The 15,967-nt window shown below is 45.9% G+C and overlaps 1 protein-coding gene across 8 annotated transcripts in view; it reads left to right on the forward strand.

Moving 5' to 3' along the window:
- The window catches only part of POC5 (POC5 centriolar protein), a 544,028-nt gene extending 536,915 nt beyond the window's left edge, over positions 1–7,113 (forward strand). For 3 of the 8 annotated variants that reach the window (XM_069627457.1, XM_069627460.1, XM_069627459.1), the window contains one exon: positions 5,991–7,113. In XM_069627457.1, the coding sequence (XP_069483558.1) occupies positions 5,991–6,128 (138 nt within the window). In that variant the 3' untranslated portion in view covers positions 6,129–7,113. The remainder of the gene's footprint in view (positions 1–5,990) is intronic. The other 5 variants (XM_069627454.1, XM_069627453.1, XM_069627455.1 and 2 more) reach the window with 3 other exon arrangements.
- Positions 7,114–15,967: the final 8,854 nt, after the last annotated feature.

The raw sequence follows: 15,967 nt of genomic DNA on the forward strand, positions 1-15,967 counted from the left end.
GCGGGAATGATTTTCAAGGATAAGGGGGATCCTGAGAGATGTCCTACATCGAGATGTAGAGGGATAGGTTCACAACTTATTCTGTGAAATGCTGGGGGATGACACAGTGGACATTACTCTGGACCATACACAGTGTTCTCTAATTATCATGAGGCAAAATCTCATTCCGGATGTACTGACACAAGTCCATTTCTTTAAAACCAAGAATCTCCTCTTTCAAAACTTCAGGGCATTAGGTGAAATATTACTCTGGGGATCAATAATCTAGCTATTCCAAGACATTTTGCAGGGGACAATACAACGCCGCAGACAAATGGAGCTGACCACATGGCTCTCCGAAAAGGGGATCCGATATAAATGGGGCTACCCATTTCGAAATTCTGTTTCAGATGGACGGAACTCAGCATCAATTTGTCTTGCTCATGGCAGCGGTGGAAACTCTGAACATTCCGGAAGCGGAGTAGAAGTACCGTATGAGCAGGCATTGGGAGCAGCAAAGTTGAGGAAAAGCAGGCGACGCGGCCGTAGAAGGCTGTCCATGGAAAAGAGAGGGAGGAGCAGGGATGAAACCGCTCCGGACTGAGAGGCAAAATGGGCAAATTGATTGTGGGTCGCTCCTGAAGGGGCAGTATTAGTTATTTGAGGATCCAGGTAACTGGGTAACTAGCATATCAAAGTAACTGAGCACCAATGATATTAATTGGTAAGGCAGGAAATGGTTGGTTATTTAGCAATGTTCATGTTTGGAAGGGCGTAGGAACAGAAGCCCTTATTCAGGCAAAGAGCCTGATGTTAACCCTGGTTAGGGTTGTTTTGGTTTTAAGTTCTGTAGTTTTCTTCTTCCACGGTTTTTATTTTTTACTGTGTGGTCATGGGATCATAGTAACCGCGGACAGGCCCACATCATGGAGAGGGGGGAATATGGATCAACACCCTCGGAGGGGGAGGTGGATCCGTAATAGGCCACGCAAGCAAGAACAGCCTCTGACTATCCGAATAATTTGCCAGTTACACACTACGAGATGTTAGACCATGACTGATGTGAAGATAGTGTATATAAATATTCAGGGGCTAAACTCACTGAGAAAGAGAAAGGGGGTCCTCACAAAATTAATAGAGCTCAAATCGGATATAGCTCTACTTCAAGAGACCTACTTACTGAGAAGGGATGAAAAACAAATGCGATCAGTGGTTCCCACACCAATACTTTACCTTCTCGGTTTCTAAGACAGCAGGGTGGCTATTCTAATAGCAAAATCTGTTCAATTTGAGAGGGCCAAGGTGGTAAAAGATATCAAGGGGAGATCTATGGGGGCAGTATTACGCATAAGGGAAGAGACCTTACAGTGATATCAGTTCACGGCCCCAACCAACAAGCGCCGTTCTACATAGATCTATGATTTTAATGTGATTTTAATTTGGTATTGGAGGGCAGCATATATATATCGGGCCCGGAATCCTCACCTGAATTGGTAAAGGCGATCCCTCTTAAGAGGGCAATAACTGACCTAAACTTGATAGATGCTTGGCAGAGCCATTATCCCTGAAGCCGAGACTACACCCATTTCCCGCAGGTATTCTAGAATAGACTATTTCTTGGTGTCCCACTCCCTCTTGCCCGTGGTTTCAGCAGCCACCATAGAAGGGGCCCTAGTATTGGATCATTCCCCCATCACGTTGTAGTTAGATGGATATGGTAGGGGCGGGGGGGGAAATCCATGGAATGGAGATTAAATTATTCCCTTCTCACTGACCCAGCTGTAAGTTTGGACATCACCAAACGTATTACAACAATATTTTCAAGAAAATCTTACAGGGGACGTTCCTATTTCAGGGAGGTGGGAGGTCCTTAAGCCTACACTTAAAGGTGAAATAATCAGTATAGCAGCAGCCTGGAAAAAGCTGATGACCGTTCAGAGAGAACAAGCCGAGGGAAAAGTGGCTGAATGGGAATCCTGTACAGGATGGATGGGGCTAGGAAGACTTATCGACAACTGCAGGTAGCCAGAGCAGAACTGAAGGCATTATGGGCAGGGGACGTTTCACATAAATTGCTCTGCACTAAGCACTTTTATTTTAGCACTTCAAACAAGGCGACTCGCTTACTAGCATATAAGCTACAGGCACAGCGGAGTGGTATGGCGATAGTGCCCCTGCAAGATAATGGAGGCCAGCTACAAACTGATGACCTAGGGAAAGCGCAGGTCCTGGCGCAGTACTACTCTGAATCGTTCACTGCAGAACCCTCAGCGAGTCCACAGCAGGAGGCCTTTATTCAGGGAGCCCAGCTTCCCCAGGTCAAGGAGGAGCAGAAGCAAGCTTTAGACAAGCTGATCACAACGGAGGAAATCCTAAATGCTATACATTACCTTCAAGGCAATAAAGAACTGTGGCCCGATGGTTTCACGGCCGCCTTTTAAAAAAGAATATGACAGTACTTTCCCCGCACATGCAACTTTATTTAACTCCTTTGCATATACAGGTATGATCACACCAACAATGGGGGAATCAAACCTAACTCTGCTCGCCAAACCAGATGGAGACCCCACCCTTTTGTTTATCTTACCGACCAATTGCAGTCCTTAATTATGACTCCATAATTTACTCAAGAGTATTGGCCATAAGAAATCTTGATTGATTCCAAAACTAGTGAAGCCGGACCAGACTGGGTTTATACCCGGACGTCAAGCGCATGACAATATTCGGTGAACGATAAACTTCTCGGCCTGGGCCCATAGACATAAGCAGGCATTGGCCATACTTTCAATTGACGCGGAGAAAGCGTTTGATCGAGTGGACTGGTCCTATCTATCAAAAGTCCTGTAAGGGTTTGGTCAACGCTTCCGCAAATTTCTTATGTCCAAATTTGTGGTGCCGACTACTAGGATCAAAGTAAATGGGAATCTCTCTAACCCAGTACATCTGCATAGGGGAACTCGCCAGGAATGCCCAATGTCCCCCCTTAATATTCGCCTTATCTATGGAACCATTAGCAAATTGTGTACGCTCATCCGCAGACATTACTGGGATTGAAATAGCGGGCTACCACCACAAGCTAGCATTGTATGCAGATAGCCTCTTGTTTTATATGCAGAATTACAGGGCCACGATGCCTCACATTATTACACTATTAGAACAATTCTGCGAGGTCTCGAGGTCTCGAGGTCTCAGGCTTTAAGATCAACCTGACAAAATCAACTATACTCAATATCGCAGAGCTGCCAGACACAGTAACACAATTAAAGAGAGCTCTCCCTTTCTCGTGGGCCCCGCAAACTTGGAAGTATCTCGGGGTGAACTTAACGGCAAAATATCGGGACCTGTATAAAGCTAACAATATCCTATTACTAAATAGAATCAAGCAGGATCTGGTCAGAGGGAGGGAGGCGGAAATATCCTTGTCAAGATGACACTACTGTCTGCTTGTTATACGTCTTCCAGGCACTACCGATCTGGATACCAAAAGCACCCTTGAAAGATTTACAATCGCAGATATTTAATTATATATGGTCCCAGAAGAGGCCAAGGCTAGCCAAGCACACATTAATGGCATCCAAACAGCGGTAGGTTTAGCGGTACCAAATGTGGAGAGATCCCTGTATGCGGCTCAGTTGGCGCCAGTCCTAGAGAGCTACGAAGGGCACCGGACCCAGGTGAACAAAAATTGGGTGAACATAGAGCTGGAAGCCATAGGGGTCTCACTACATGACGTATCCTAGATCTCCCCCAAGATCCGAAGGACCGGAACACACTCTCCCGGCTTCCGGTGCCACGCTAGACTACTGGGACAAAGCAGCACGTAAATATAAAACTACATACCCCTCACCCAAAATAGGGCTGTGGGAAAACAGAGAATTCCCCCCAAGGGTAGACGAGGGAAGGTTCGCATGTTGGAAAGAAGGGGGCTTAGAAGTCTTAGGCCAACTCTAAAGACAATCTCCCTCTTGCATTCAAAGAATGTAGACAGGACTATGGGGTGCATACCCCTCACCCAAAATAGGGCTGTGGGAAAACAGAGAATTCCCCCCAAGGGTAGACAAGGGAAGGTTTGCATGTTGGAAAGAAGGGGGCTTAGAAGTCTTAGGCCAACTCCATAAAGACAATCTCCCTCTTGCATTCAAGGAATGTAGACGGGACTATGGGTGGAGGAGAGAGACTGATTTGAATATTTGCAGCTACGTCTTTGGGCAGTCCAACCGAGGGTAGCAGCACTGGGAAAGCGTGAGACAACCATATTTGAGGAACTGTTTTGTGGAGACCCCCCCACCCCCACCAAGCTAAGTTAGCAAGTGTATATAAGGTGCGCAATAAAATTAGATTTAAATCCCACACACCTACTTGGCCAGATGGGAAAATGATATAGGTAAGCCACTGGATGACCTGACATGGTACAACATATGGACTAGGGCTAATAGGACATCACAAGCGGTTCATCTTAGAGAAAACGGCTTTACACTTATAATCCGATGGTATATCACTCCTGAACGCATACACGCGTTTCCCCCGACATCCCCCGCCCCCCAATTGATGGCAATGCAATGTGCCTTCTGGCTCCTTCTTCCACATGTGGTGGGAATGCCCCCAGGTGCATATATTCTGGAAGGAGGTAATTGGGCAGATTAAAGATATCTGTGGTTTCGAGTTGGGAATGGATCCATTGGTCTTATTGTTAGGGAACGAAGATGGACAAGGGCATTACAAGCTCACAGCTACGATCTCCAGATTGGTTACCCTCTTCCTAGTAGCAGCGCAGTTAGTATTAGGGCAAAATTGGAAATCACAAGACGTTCTGGGCATTAAGGAATTGTGGGCCAAGGTCTGGTATGTGGCAGCAATGGCCAAAATTGAGGCAGCAATGCGGGGAACAATGACAAAGTTTCTAGCAGAATGGGCACAACTAATCACACTTGTGAATGCATCGGACTACCCTGGTATCCAGCACAAACCCCATGATAGGACTTCATTTTCACTTCTGTAGGAGTGACTGATTTGACCTACGTCAGTAATTTGGTCCTAAAGTATGAAGAACTGATCTCCATTGGAGGACAATTCGAGTATAGAACACTCACACAGAGCGCATTCGTTTGATTGTATGATGTAGTTTTGTGTTATGCTTTATTTTATTCTTTTATTTGTATTATTTTTATTTTCGTTTTGAATTCTGTTATTATGTTTTTATTAGGTGAATCTATTGTTGGATAGGCGATTGTGAAGTTGTTAGGCATGGTTAATATGAGTTTAGTAGAAAAGTCTTTTACAGCCCAGTACAAGGCTATCACGGAGCGGCGGTCCGGGGCCATTGAGGATTGTATGTTGAAACTTTTGTTGTAATAATGGACAGTGTAAAGCACCGGAAGTGTAATGATAAAACTGTCGTTGTGGAAGACTTAATAAACTTAAATTGTAAAAATAAAAATATAGATAAGTCATCTGCACTGTTAAATGCACTTTTACACATTTCACATTAAATCTGTTACTAACCCTCAAATAACTATTTGCTATGCTCTGAAATCTTCTCCCTATGTCTTCATCTCTGGTTACGCTCTCTGTGGAGCTGTGTGACCAGCTGTTGTCTTTCTTTGATTATAAAGTGGAATAGATCTGTTTTATTACCACTGTTTGAGCACTGGCAGCAATCTTTAACTAAGCAATGTTTCCCTTTCCCTCATGACCTTTCTGTAGTCTTAAACACAGTCGCCCAAGGAATTCTCCTTAACTGATTTTTCAACCTTTTCATTACTAAAGTGGATACATCCTGGTTTTCCACCTTTCTTTTCAAATATTTCTGAACGGTTTATCTCCTCTCCTCACTCGATATATCTTCATCCTGTCATCTTTCCGCTCTTCCCCTGTTTTTAATCTTTTGACTTTTTGGTAGCCACATCAGGTTTTCCTTTTATACTTAAACAGAGAGGTACCCAGCGAGATGATTGTTGCTAAACATTTTACATTTTGTTACATATTTGATGTATTTTTTTACTTTTTTAAAGCAAACCATATCCCAAGCAACTGCTATGAAGTACCCCCGGACTGCACAGCAGATTCCTACTTCGATGAGCGGACGGAGTTCAGGACAGAGCAGTCGATCTCATCCATACACAGTTCAATCAGTCAAGGTGGTTGATTGAACACCCATGTTTAAAATGTACATTTCTGTGTGGAAAGATCTTGCCAGCGTTTATGAACAATAATGTTCGTATTAACACTTTACGTAGTTGCGACAATCACATAAGCTGTTCTTCGATTATATTTTTATAAACATGTTTTACTAGATCAACAGACTAAATTACGAATGTGTGCATTATGAACTCTATTGTTGCAATCTGCTCTTGTGCCTTTGCAAAATGTCATTTTTAATGTATAATGTATGTCCGATTTGTACAGCCATATTTAAGAGATTTGTATTTTAAATGCTACGAACATTTCATTAATTGTTTGTGAAAATCTTTTTGTACAGAGAATGCTTTATTTGCAATATTGTTTGTGTTGTGCTGTGTTTATTTGCTCTTAGTTCTTCTACAACAGAGTAGAAGCCCTACTGATTGCCACTTCAGGCTTGACCCTACATGGGGAATCTTCAAGCCATTTCCATTTGTTAATGAATTCCTCCTAATTATTAAGGAGATGCATAACTTTTACCCACTTTTACCCACTTTTACCCACATTTACCCACATTTACCCACATTTAACATTTACCCACATCACATGCTCATTTATGCAAATGTTACCTTGTCTTAGATCGTCTCAATTTTGTGGCTGAAGTGGAGATGTTGGGCACTCACTATAGACACAGTATAGGTAGAAAGAAGCCTAGGGAAAATTGGGTTACCAATTTGCTTCTTTTACTCATTTAACAGTCCTTTATTAACATTGCAATATGTGCTTGTGCCACTTCTTTGCATGTACTGAACCAGGAAGTTGGTTAAACATGTACACCTGCTGTGTGAATGAATTTCTTTAAAGAAATTAGCTCTGTTTTTACCATGTATTCTTTAAAAAGTCCAATTGTGAGAAATACACATTTGTCAAAATATTATCAACGTTAAAATTGATTTCTACCATCATTACTTGAAGTATATTTTATTTTAATAAAAAGTCCACATTTGAACTTAATCTGTATGTTGTAGTAAATACCCTTACCATTTGTATTCTAATATCAATAGAGCCTGTCTTGGACCCAATTTGACAGCCTCACAAAACTGTGTAATGTAAGTTTCCACAAGTGTCTTACTCGCGTAACCAGCATCAATGGGGCATCTAACTCTGCAATTTTCAGGGTAATTATTTAATTAATCCCTGTTTTGTTTAGCTTTTTCATATAGCGTGGCATGTTCTCACTGGCACTTTAGAGCATTTGCCAAAAAAACAAAATAAGCCAATGTAACAGCAGGGAGCGGATCGGGGAATTATTTTAGACTATCAGGGTCAATCAAGTTGTGATATTCTAATTTCTCCAGCATGGGGTCTATCATGGATTCACATGCTCATGAATATTCCCTGTTGTCAGGCTGGGAATCCTCAGTAAAAGAAAAAAGTTTCACTTTCAAACTGTATTTCGAATGGATTGTGTCCACCCACATATTCCTCATTTTATGATAATCGTATCCCAGATCTGCTGCTTTGCAATTTTTTGTTTCACTAGGGGGTGCTGTAGTCGAGATCATGGAGTCGAAGTCCCTTGAGGGCCGCCATAGAGCGTCGCCATCATCCGCTGCATAAAGTGCTTGAGCAGTGCCTGTTACCTCAGTTCTGTTTTTCCCAACGCAACTGCTTCGTGTTACGAACGGCGCATCAGACATTTCTTCAATGTCCTCGTCTTCTACTCTCTGCACACCCTAGACAGGGATACATTTTTTTTTTAAGTGTGGCAGGAAGAGGTCTATAACGACCCCCGTTGGAATTGCCTCTGGTGCCTCAGCGCTTGACATCGGGTTGACGAGTACGGGTCCTGTCAGGCCATGTCCAATAAGGCTCTTAGGGAATGCAGAGGTAAGCTGGCGGTGTGGGAGGAGAAATATAAGTCTTCAAAAAGACAAAAGGATTCTGACGAATCCAGTTGAAAATCTTGTCACGAGTCGGGAAGGTAAAGATCTAAGAGTCGCTCGAGAAAATCTTCCTAGTCTTCGACTAAAAAGTCAAAAAAACAACGTCATAGATCTTCTTCCTCCTCGTCGTCCTCCGACAGAGTGACTTAAACATCAAACCACGATTCCCCAGAAAAATGGAGACCTTCAGGGCTTCGATGCTAAAAGTATTCGAGAAGGAGGCCCAGATCTCCTCAAAGTTGCCGCGTAGTGATCATGCCTCTACCCACTCTAAAAGTGACAGGAAAATCAAGATCCAAACACGCCACGGTTGGGCAAGAGTCGAGAGTGTCTCTAAGCCTCCGGTGCATAAATGGGGGTTAACGGAAGCAGCATCGACGTTGAAGCCAAAACTCGACACAGTCGACCACCATAGCGTCAAGACCACTGATGAAGATGTCTTCGACACCTTTAGCTGTACCGAAGCCTCCTTCGACACCGTCGAATACTCCTGATTCGATTTCTGCAGTAAATAAGAAACTGGTACCAAAATATAGGCCAGCTTTATCAGATCCAGAATATTTATCCAAACAGCCATCTCCTGAAAGTTTAGTGGTTCAAGCTGCAACCTCCACTAGGCCATCTGCTTACCCATCTATACCACCAGATAGGGACGATAAAAAAAAGTTGATGCTTGGGCTCGGAAAGCTTTTTCTTCAGCATGGCCCTTAAATCAACTGTCACTGGCATATTAGCAAGATTTACTTATATCCTGTGGGACTGGATGTCATCAGCAGGTGAACGCATCCCAGAAGGTGAGGAACGGGTTGGTTTCCTGGCTATAGTGAAGGATGGTAAAGAGGCTATGGAGGTATGCCTTCAGTCAGGATTGGGAACTGCAGATAGTATAAGCAGCTCCGTGGCATCTAGCACGGTCCTGCACAGATTTGCATGGCTAAGAAAATCTGTGTTTGCACCTGATGTACAATCTAGATTGCTTAATATGCCCTTTGACGGCTTGAGGTTGTTTGGCAGCAAGGCAGATCAAAGCTTGGAGAAGCTGCAGACCTCGAAAGCGGCAGCAAAATCACTTGGTGCCGCTATAAGACAGCCTCCACAACACTCTTACGCAGGCTCATCTTCTTGGAAGAGTCGTCCCTTTCGTTTCTACTCCTCTTTTGGAAAAGGGAGGGGGCAGGCTACTCAAAGGGGCCAACAGAGAAAACCCTTTCGTGGTAGAAAAGGGAGAGGTGCTAGATCAGCCTCAGCCGTGGCTACTGCCTCCTCAGCCACTGCTGCAGCCGCTGCAAAGCCACGTTGTGGTCTTCACCCACAGGACCCTGTTGGGAAGCAGAATCACTCGGTATCTGGACGAATGGCAGGGCATTACGTCAGATGCCTGGGCACTAGAGATGGTGACCCAGGGTTACTGCCTTCCTTTTCATCAAAGACCTCAAGATCATCCACCGGGAGCCAACTCTGTAAAAATTCCAGACCCGCTCCTTGCGCAGGAGATTTTAACCCTGCTAGCGAAAGGTGCAATAGAACATGTACCTGTAGCGGAAAGGAAAAAGGGTTGGAACTCCCCCTATTTTCTCATCCCCAAAAAGGATGGAAGATTGTGACCCATCTTGGACTTGGGAAATTTGAACAAATTCCTCAGGAAGGACAAGTTCAAGATGGTGACCCTTTCTCAGATCCTTCAGGCTCTTCAGCTTCAGGACTGGCTGGTTTCATTGGACCTTTAGGATGCTTACTTTCATGTGCCAATCCATCTCAAGCACAGAAAGTACCTGAGTTTCGCAATTGGTGTGTCTCATTATCAGTTTTGGGTTCTACCATTTGAACTGACCTCTGCCCCAAGGGTTTTCACCAAGCTGATGGCGGTGGTGGCAGCGAGTATCAGAAGAAGGGGGGATTCATGTCTACCCTTATCTGGACGATTGGCTAATCAGGGCAAGTACATCCGAACAAGCCCAGGAACATCTGTCCTTGACCTGCCACTTCTTACACAGTCTGGGCTTCTCCCTAAATTACAAGAAGTCACAAATGATTCCAAGCCAAAAACTCCAATTCACCGGAGCAATCCTGAACACTTCCTCAGGGAAAGCCTCGCCTCCCGAGGAGAGAGCTCATCACATTCTGCAGATGGTAATGAAGTTTCAAAATGCCCAACATCTACTGGCTTTCGACTTTCTGAGGTTGTTAGGCCTCATGGCATCCTGCATTTTTCTGGTGCCAGAGGCCAGATTGAGGATGAGATCCCTTCAATGGTCCCTGAGGACTCGATGGTCAGATCTCCTAAAAGTCCCAACCAAAGTGGCTCAAGATCTCCTATGGTGGGCTTGCAAGGAGAATATCCTCAAGGGGGAACCTTTTGGCAACCATGGCCGGAGATGACGGTAGTGACGGACGCCACACTCGCAGGGTGGGGAGCCCACACCAACGATCTGACAATCAGCGGTCGTTGGTCTCCATCGGAATCCAAACTATACATCAACCTTTTGGAGCTGATGGTGAACAGACTAGCGCTGAAGGCCTTTCTGCCCTCTCTACAGGGAAAGAATGTCCTGATAATGACGGACAACACAGTCCAAAGGGAAAGGGTCCTTCTCCATTTCCAGCTTCAGTTCTTGATAAGAATGCAAAAGCATGGGAAACTCAAGGTAAGAAGTCTTAGATTAACGCTACCTTACAACTCGGCCAAGTAAACACTGCTATTGTTTTGGCTGGATTTAATATCCTTAATTGGGAGAATCTCAAACGCTTTGCAGACATGCTCCCTCAGGAAGCCGCTGACGAGTTTTCCTTTGGATTTCAGAAGATAGAAAAGCAGATATCCAGCAGCTTCAAGTGGTTAAAGACCTCACTCAAACAGCAAGAGCAGTCACTAATGCAGTCTGCATCTGTAGAAACGCATATTTGTCAGCCTCTTCCCTTCACCAAGATATCCAAGAGAAGGTGCTGGACCTTCCTTTTTATTGCAAGACACTGTTTGATCCCTCCACTGATGATGGCCTTCAAAAATGCAAAGCCAGTGTCACGGCCTCCAAAACCCTTATCTCAATTTCGGTGCAAACAACCATATCACCAATACTGGGAATCATTCAAACCACGTCCTCAAGGAAATAGTGGTACTGCCACTTCCGCAAAGTATTATTACTCTTCTAAAAAGATAAGATCTAGACCTAAATCTAAGTCGAGGCCTTCCTCTTCCTCAAATTCTTCACAAGAACAAGAGAAGTCTATTTGACTTTCTTTCATGTACATACCTTCCGCTCCTATCAAGGAGCATACATCCCCGGTAGCAGGACGGGTGTCCAACTTTCTTCCCGATTGGAAAACCATTACTCAAGAGGAATGGGTCCTGAATAGTTAACATCTTGTGCTTCTGGCCTTTCTCCCATCCTCTCCTCAGAAGCTCCCAAAATCCCCCCCCCCCACCCCCCAGAGCCCCTGGAAAAGATCCAAAAACTCCCTTCCTTTGGAGCGATAGAATTGGTTCCTCAAGAGGAATTAGGTTGGGGGTTTTATTCCCGTTACTTTCTGATCCCAAAGAAAACCGGTGGGTTCTGACCACTTCTGGACCTCTCAGATCTCAACCAATTTCTGTTAAATCGAAACCATCCACATGGTGACCATTCCTCAGATTCTAGCCTCTCTTCATCTGAACAATTGGATGGCATCTATAGATATACAGGATGCTTATTTTCGCATTCCCATCTTCAAAGATCACTGTCAGTTCCTGAGGTTCACCATAAGAAGGTCTCTATACCAGTTCACATGTCTGCCCTTCGAGCTCGATTCTGCTCCCAGGGTATTCACACACATTCTGGGAACGGTGGCAGCTTACTTAAGGACAATACATCTATATCCTTACTTAGACAACTGGCTTCTCAAGGACCAGTCTCCGGAGGAATTGCTTCACAACATGCAATTAACGTGCCACTCCCTCTTCAACCTAGGATTTTCCATAAACGTGTCAAAATCCAAGCTCATCCCTTCGCAAAGGATCCAATTCCTAGGAGCAGTTATAGATACTACTCTACACAGAGCCTTTTCTCCCCCGGAAAGGGTGGAAGCAATTCAACAAACCATCTTAAAGTTTAAAACACATCAGATTCTAACAGCTTGGTGGTTTCAAAGGCTCTTGGGGCTAATGGCCTCTTGTATAATCCTAGCTCCCTTTGCAAGGCTCCATATGAGAACCGTCCAGTGGCATCTTGCCTGCAACTGGAACCAGCTGTTGCATTCACAGGAAATGAAAATTCAAATTCCAAATACAAGTTCAGGACTCCCTAATCTGGTGGAACTTCCCAGAGAACATTTTAATCGGGCCTCCTTTTAAGCCTCCCCTTCATCAAATAATTATTCCAACAGACTCCTCTGAGCACGGGTGTGGAGCCCATTGTCTAGGTCTAACAGCACACAGTCTTTGGCCTTCTCAGGAAAGGAAGGACCATATAAATATCCTGGAACTGAGACCCATATGTCTCACTCTAAAATAATTTTTTCCTTCACTTCAAGGAAAGGTGGTGAAGATTCTAATGGACAAAACCACTCTATATCAACAAGCAGGGGGTACTTGTTCCCTTCCCCTGTTTCTCTTAGCAGAGAAGATTTGATATTGGGCCATTCAGAATCAGATTTTCTTGTTAGCATCCCATCTGGAAGGAAAGAAGAACGTCCTAGCAGACAGTGCAGGTTGCAATCTGCTCCACACGAGGGGAAGTTGAAACCGTCGGTAGCAAAGATATTTCAGAAGAGATCTTAGCTATGCCCAGTGGCTGCCTTGTGTTTCATCCTGCACTGTTTAAATGCGATCTTAGCTATGCCCAGTGGCTGCCTTGTGTTTCATCCTGCACTGTTTAAATGCGATCTTAGCTGTGCCCAGTGGCTGCCTTTTGTCTCATTCTGTCCTTCTGTTCCCATCTTGTTCTGCCTCCTCTGCTTGCAGCCCCTTTGTGTGCTCCCCCAGTGTCTCCACCACCCCCCCTTGTGCTCCTCTCATTCCCCACCCACACCCCTCACTCTCCTCTTCTTCCCTCCACATCACCCATGGTACCCCGTTTCTCCTATCTTCTCCAACTGTGTCACTATCGACTATCCTTCCCGTCCCACTAAGTCTGGTAGGAAAACATTCAAAAAGGATATCCTGGTCTCCAATCCTGGCCTCCCTATCGCTGATACCTTACACCAGTGCTTCCTCCAGACAGACCCTCAGCAACATCCTCTTTGTCGTTCCTTCGCCAGACCTATGGACTCTTTATATGGTCTCTGTGCTCTCACCTTTCTCCTCTTCTCCCATTAATGGTGGCCCCCGCTGGGAGACCTTTCTGTCTTCTTTCCACTCCTCGAAGGTCATCATTAATGTTTACCTTAATGGCGCCGTCTTGGTCCAGCGCCCTCAAGCCGACCTCCTCCTCTTTGATAGACGTTTCCCGCAACTTCTCAATTTCCTTTCCTCTCCTGGTGTGCCCTCTCTCCCTAGTTCGGCTTCCTTGCCTCCACCCTCTGCCATCACTCTGGCGCACTCTTCCTCCTCCTCAGCTACCTTGCCCTCTCCTCCGACCTCTGCCGCCCTCCCTCAGGCTCCTTCTTCGCCTTTGCAGGGAGTACCTCTAATTTGTACCCTTCCCCGGAAGTCTTCAAGGATGGCAACCTGCTCCACCTCGCCACTCTTAACTCTCACTCAGCTGTCAAACACTCCTCTAACATCTGCTGTCTCCTGGAAGAACTCAGCCTTGATGTCCTTGGTCTCACCGAGACATGGTTCACGGCCAGCTCTGTCACAAGCTTTGACACTCTCCTTCCTGATGGCTGCAAGATCCTCTCTGTGCCCAGATCCAACCATCCCGGTTGGGGTGTATCCCTGATCTTTCCGGAATGGATCCCTGCCTCTATCATTCCTATGCAGGCCTACTCCTCCTTTGAATGCCTTGTCCGTCAGCTTTCTCTCTCTCTCTCCTGGCCACTCTCTCACAGTTGCCACTGTCTACCGGCACCTGGTTAGATCACTACCTTCGTCTCCGAATGGGCGGACCTCTCTTCCTCCCTCCTGGCCTCAACCACTCAACTCCTCCTCCTTGGAGAATTCAACATTCATCGGGATGCCTCCTGTCCTGCCACAGGTCTCTTCCTTTACCTCTGAGACTCTCTCTCTATTCTTCCCTTTGGCCCGACTCGCTCTGCAGGGCACAATCTTGATGTTCTGATCTCCTCAGACCTCCCTTTCTCACAACTCCTCTCTCTCTCTCTCTCTCTCCTGGATTGATCACTTTCTCCTCTCCTCTCATCTCTCTGAATACGCCCAGGCCAATTGTACCCCCAAACTGCCACCCACCTTCTCAGTCTTTCGACCTATGAAGCATGTGTCAGTTGAGGCTTTCGCCGCATCTTTCTCTCCCCCTCCTGCACCTCTGGCTGATTCACACTCTGACATAGCCCTCTCCATGATCCACTCTTGCTATCTCTGATACTCTCGATGTACTTGCCCCTGTCATGAGGATCCGCATGAAGCCTAAAATCAAGTGAAACTCCTGGTACAACTCTGACCTAGGCAACCTTAAATGCATGTCCAGGGTGGCTGAGAGGAAATGGTTGGCATCTTGTATATCCTCTGACAAACTGGCCTGTTGCCTTCTCCAAAGGCAATACCGACTCTCTGTACTAACCAAGAAGAGAGCTCACATCCAAGCCCACGTTTCTACGGTATCACAACTCGGCCAAACTCTTTAAAATCTGCAAGGAATTGGCCAATCCTTCTGCAGTCTCTACCTCTCCTGTCCCTTCCCAGGCCCTCTGTACGGCCCTGGCTTCTCACTTTATCTCTAAAACACAGGACATTTTGTCCACCCTCTCTGCTTCTCCTGCTTCTCCCTTCACTCTCTCCTCTTCCTCTGGCTTTATTGCATCGACCCCCGCCCCCCACTCTTTTCTCTGCCTTTCCACTCTTATCCCCTGATGAGGTTTCTAAACAAGTCCTATCTATGAAAACATCATCTAAGCAGATTCTTCCCTGTTCTTCCAAAACCATCAAGGACCACATTGACACCCTCACTCCAGCCTTGGCTGACTTCTGCAACCACTCCCTCTGGAACCTTCCGTTTGCCCCTTAAGCACTCTTGTGTGCACCTTCACCTCAAGAAAACCCAAGCTGACCCCTCCCTTCCGGCTAATTATCGCCCTATCTCTATCACTCCATTCCTGGGCAAACTCATGAAAAAGCTAGCCATCTCCTAGCTTAATCATCACACTGAATCTGTTGGTTGCCTCCATGATCATCAGTCAGGCTTCGGAGGAGCCAGAAGCACGGAAACTGGTCTCGTGAACATCCATGAATCCTGCTTTCTAACCTGGACTCTAATCTCCCCTCTGTCCTCACCCTCCTTGATCTCTCCTCTGCCTTTCATATGGTCAACCATGCCATCCTGCTCAACCGGCTCCGTGATACCCAGGTTATCACTGACCAGGCTCTGGCCTGGCTGACACCTTTCCTATCTGACCGACCCTCCCAGGACCAACTTGGGTCCTTCCTCTCCTATATCTCTACACCTTTGGGGTCCCCCAGGGGTCTAACCTTTCTCCCTGGTTTTTGAACCGATACTTGGCACCTCTCGCCCTCCTCATTGCTGCTCTCTGCTCCAACTTCCAGTGCTATGCTGATGACACTCAGCTCGCCTTCAGGCTCCCCTCTGCCGCCTCTTCTCCTTCTCTCATCCCCGATTGTCTGTCAGCAAACCAGGAGTGGTGTGCCGCTAATGATCTCTGCCTGAATGCCAGCAACTGCGTAACACAAAATGTGGGGGCCCCCTATGAGCCATGCGGAGGGCCCCCTCCCCCAACAAATCATGGGTCGTGCCACACTCTGGGCCGGCCTAGATTATCACGGTTGCACAATACACTTGAACGTGCTGCTGAAAGGGTATGAAAGAACATTAATG

Source organism: Ambystoma mexicanum, chromosome 6p, assembly GCF_040938575.1.
Source record: "Ambystoma mexicanum isolate Mex_15411 chromosome 6p, UKY_AmexF1_1, whole genome shotgun sequence".
NCBI classification, from domain to species: Eukaryota; Metazoa; Chordata; class Amphibia; order Caudata; family Ambystomatidae; genus Ambystoma; species Ambystoma mexicanum.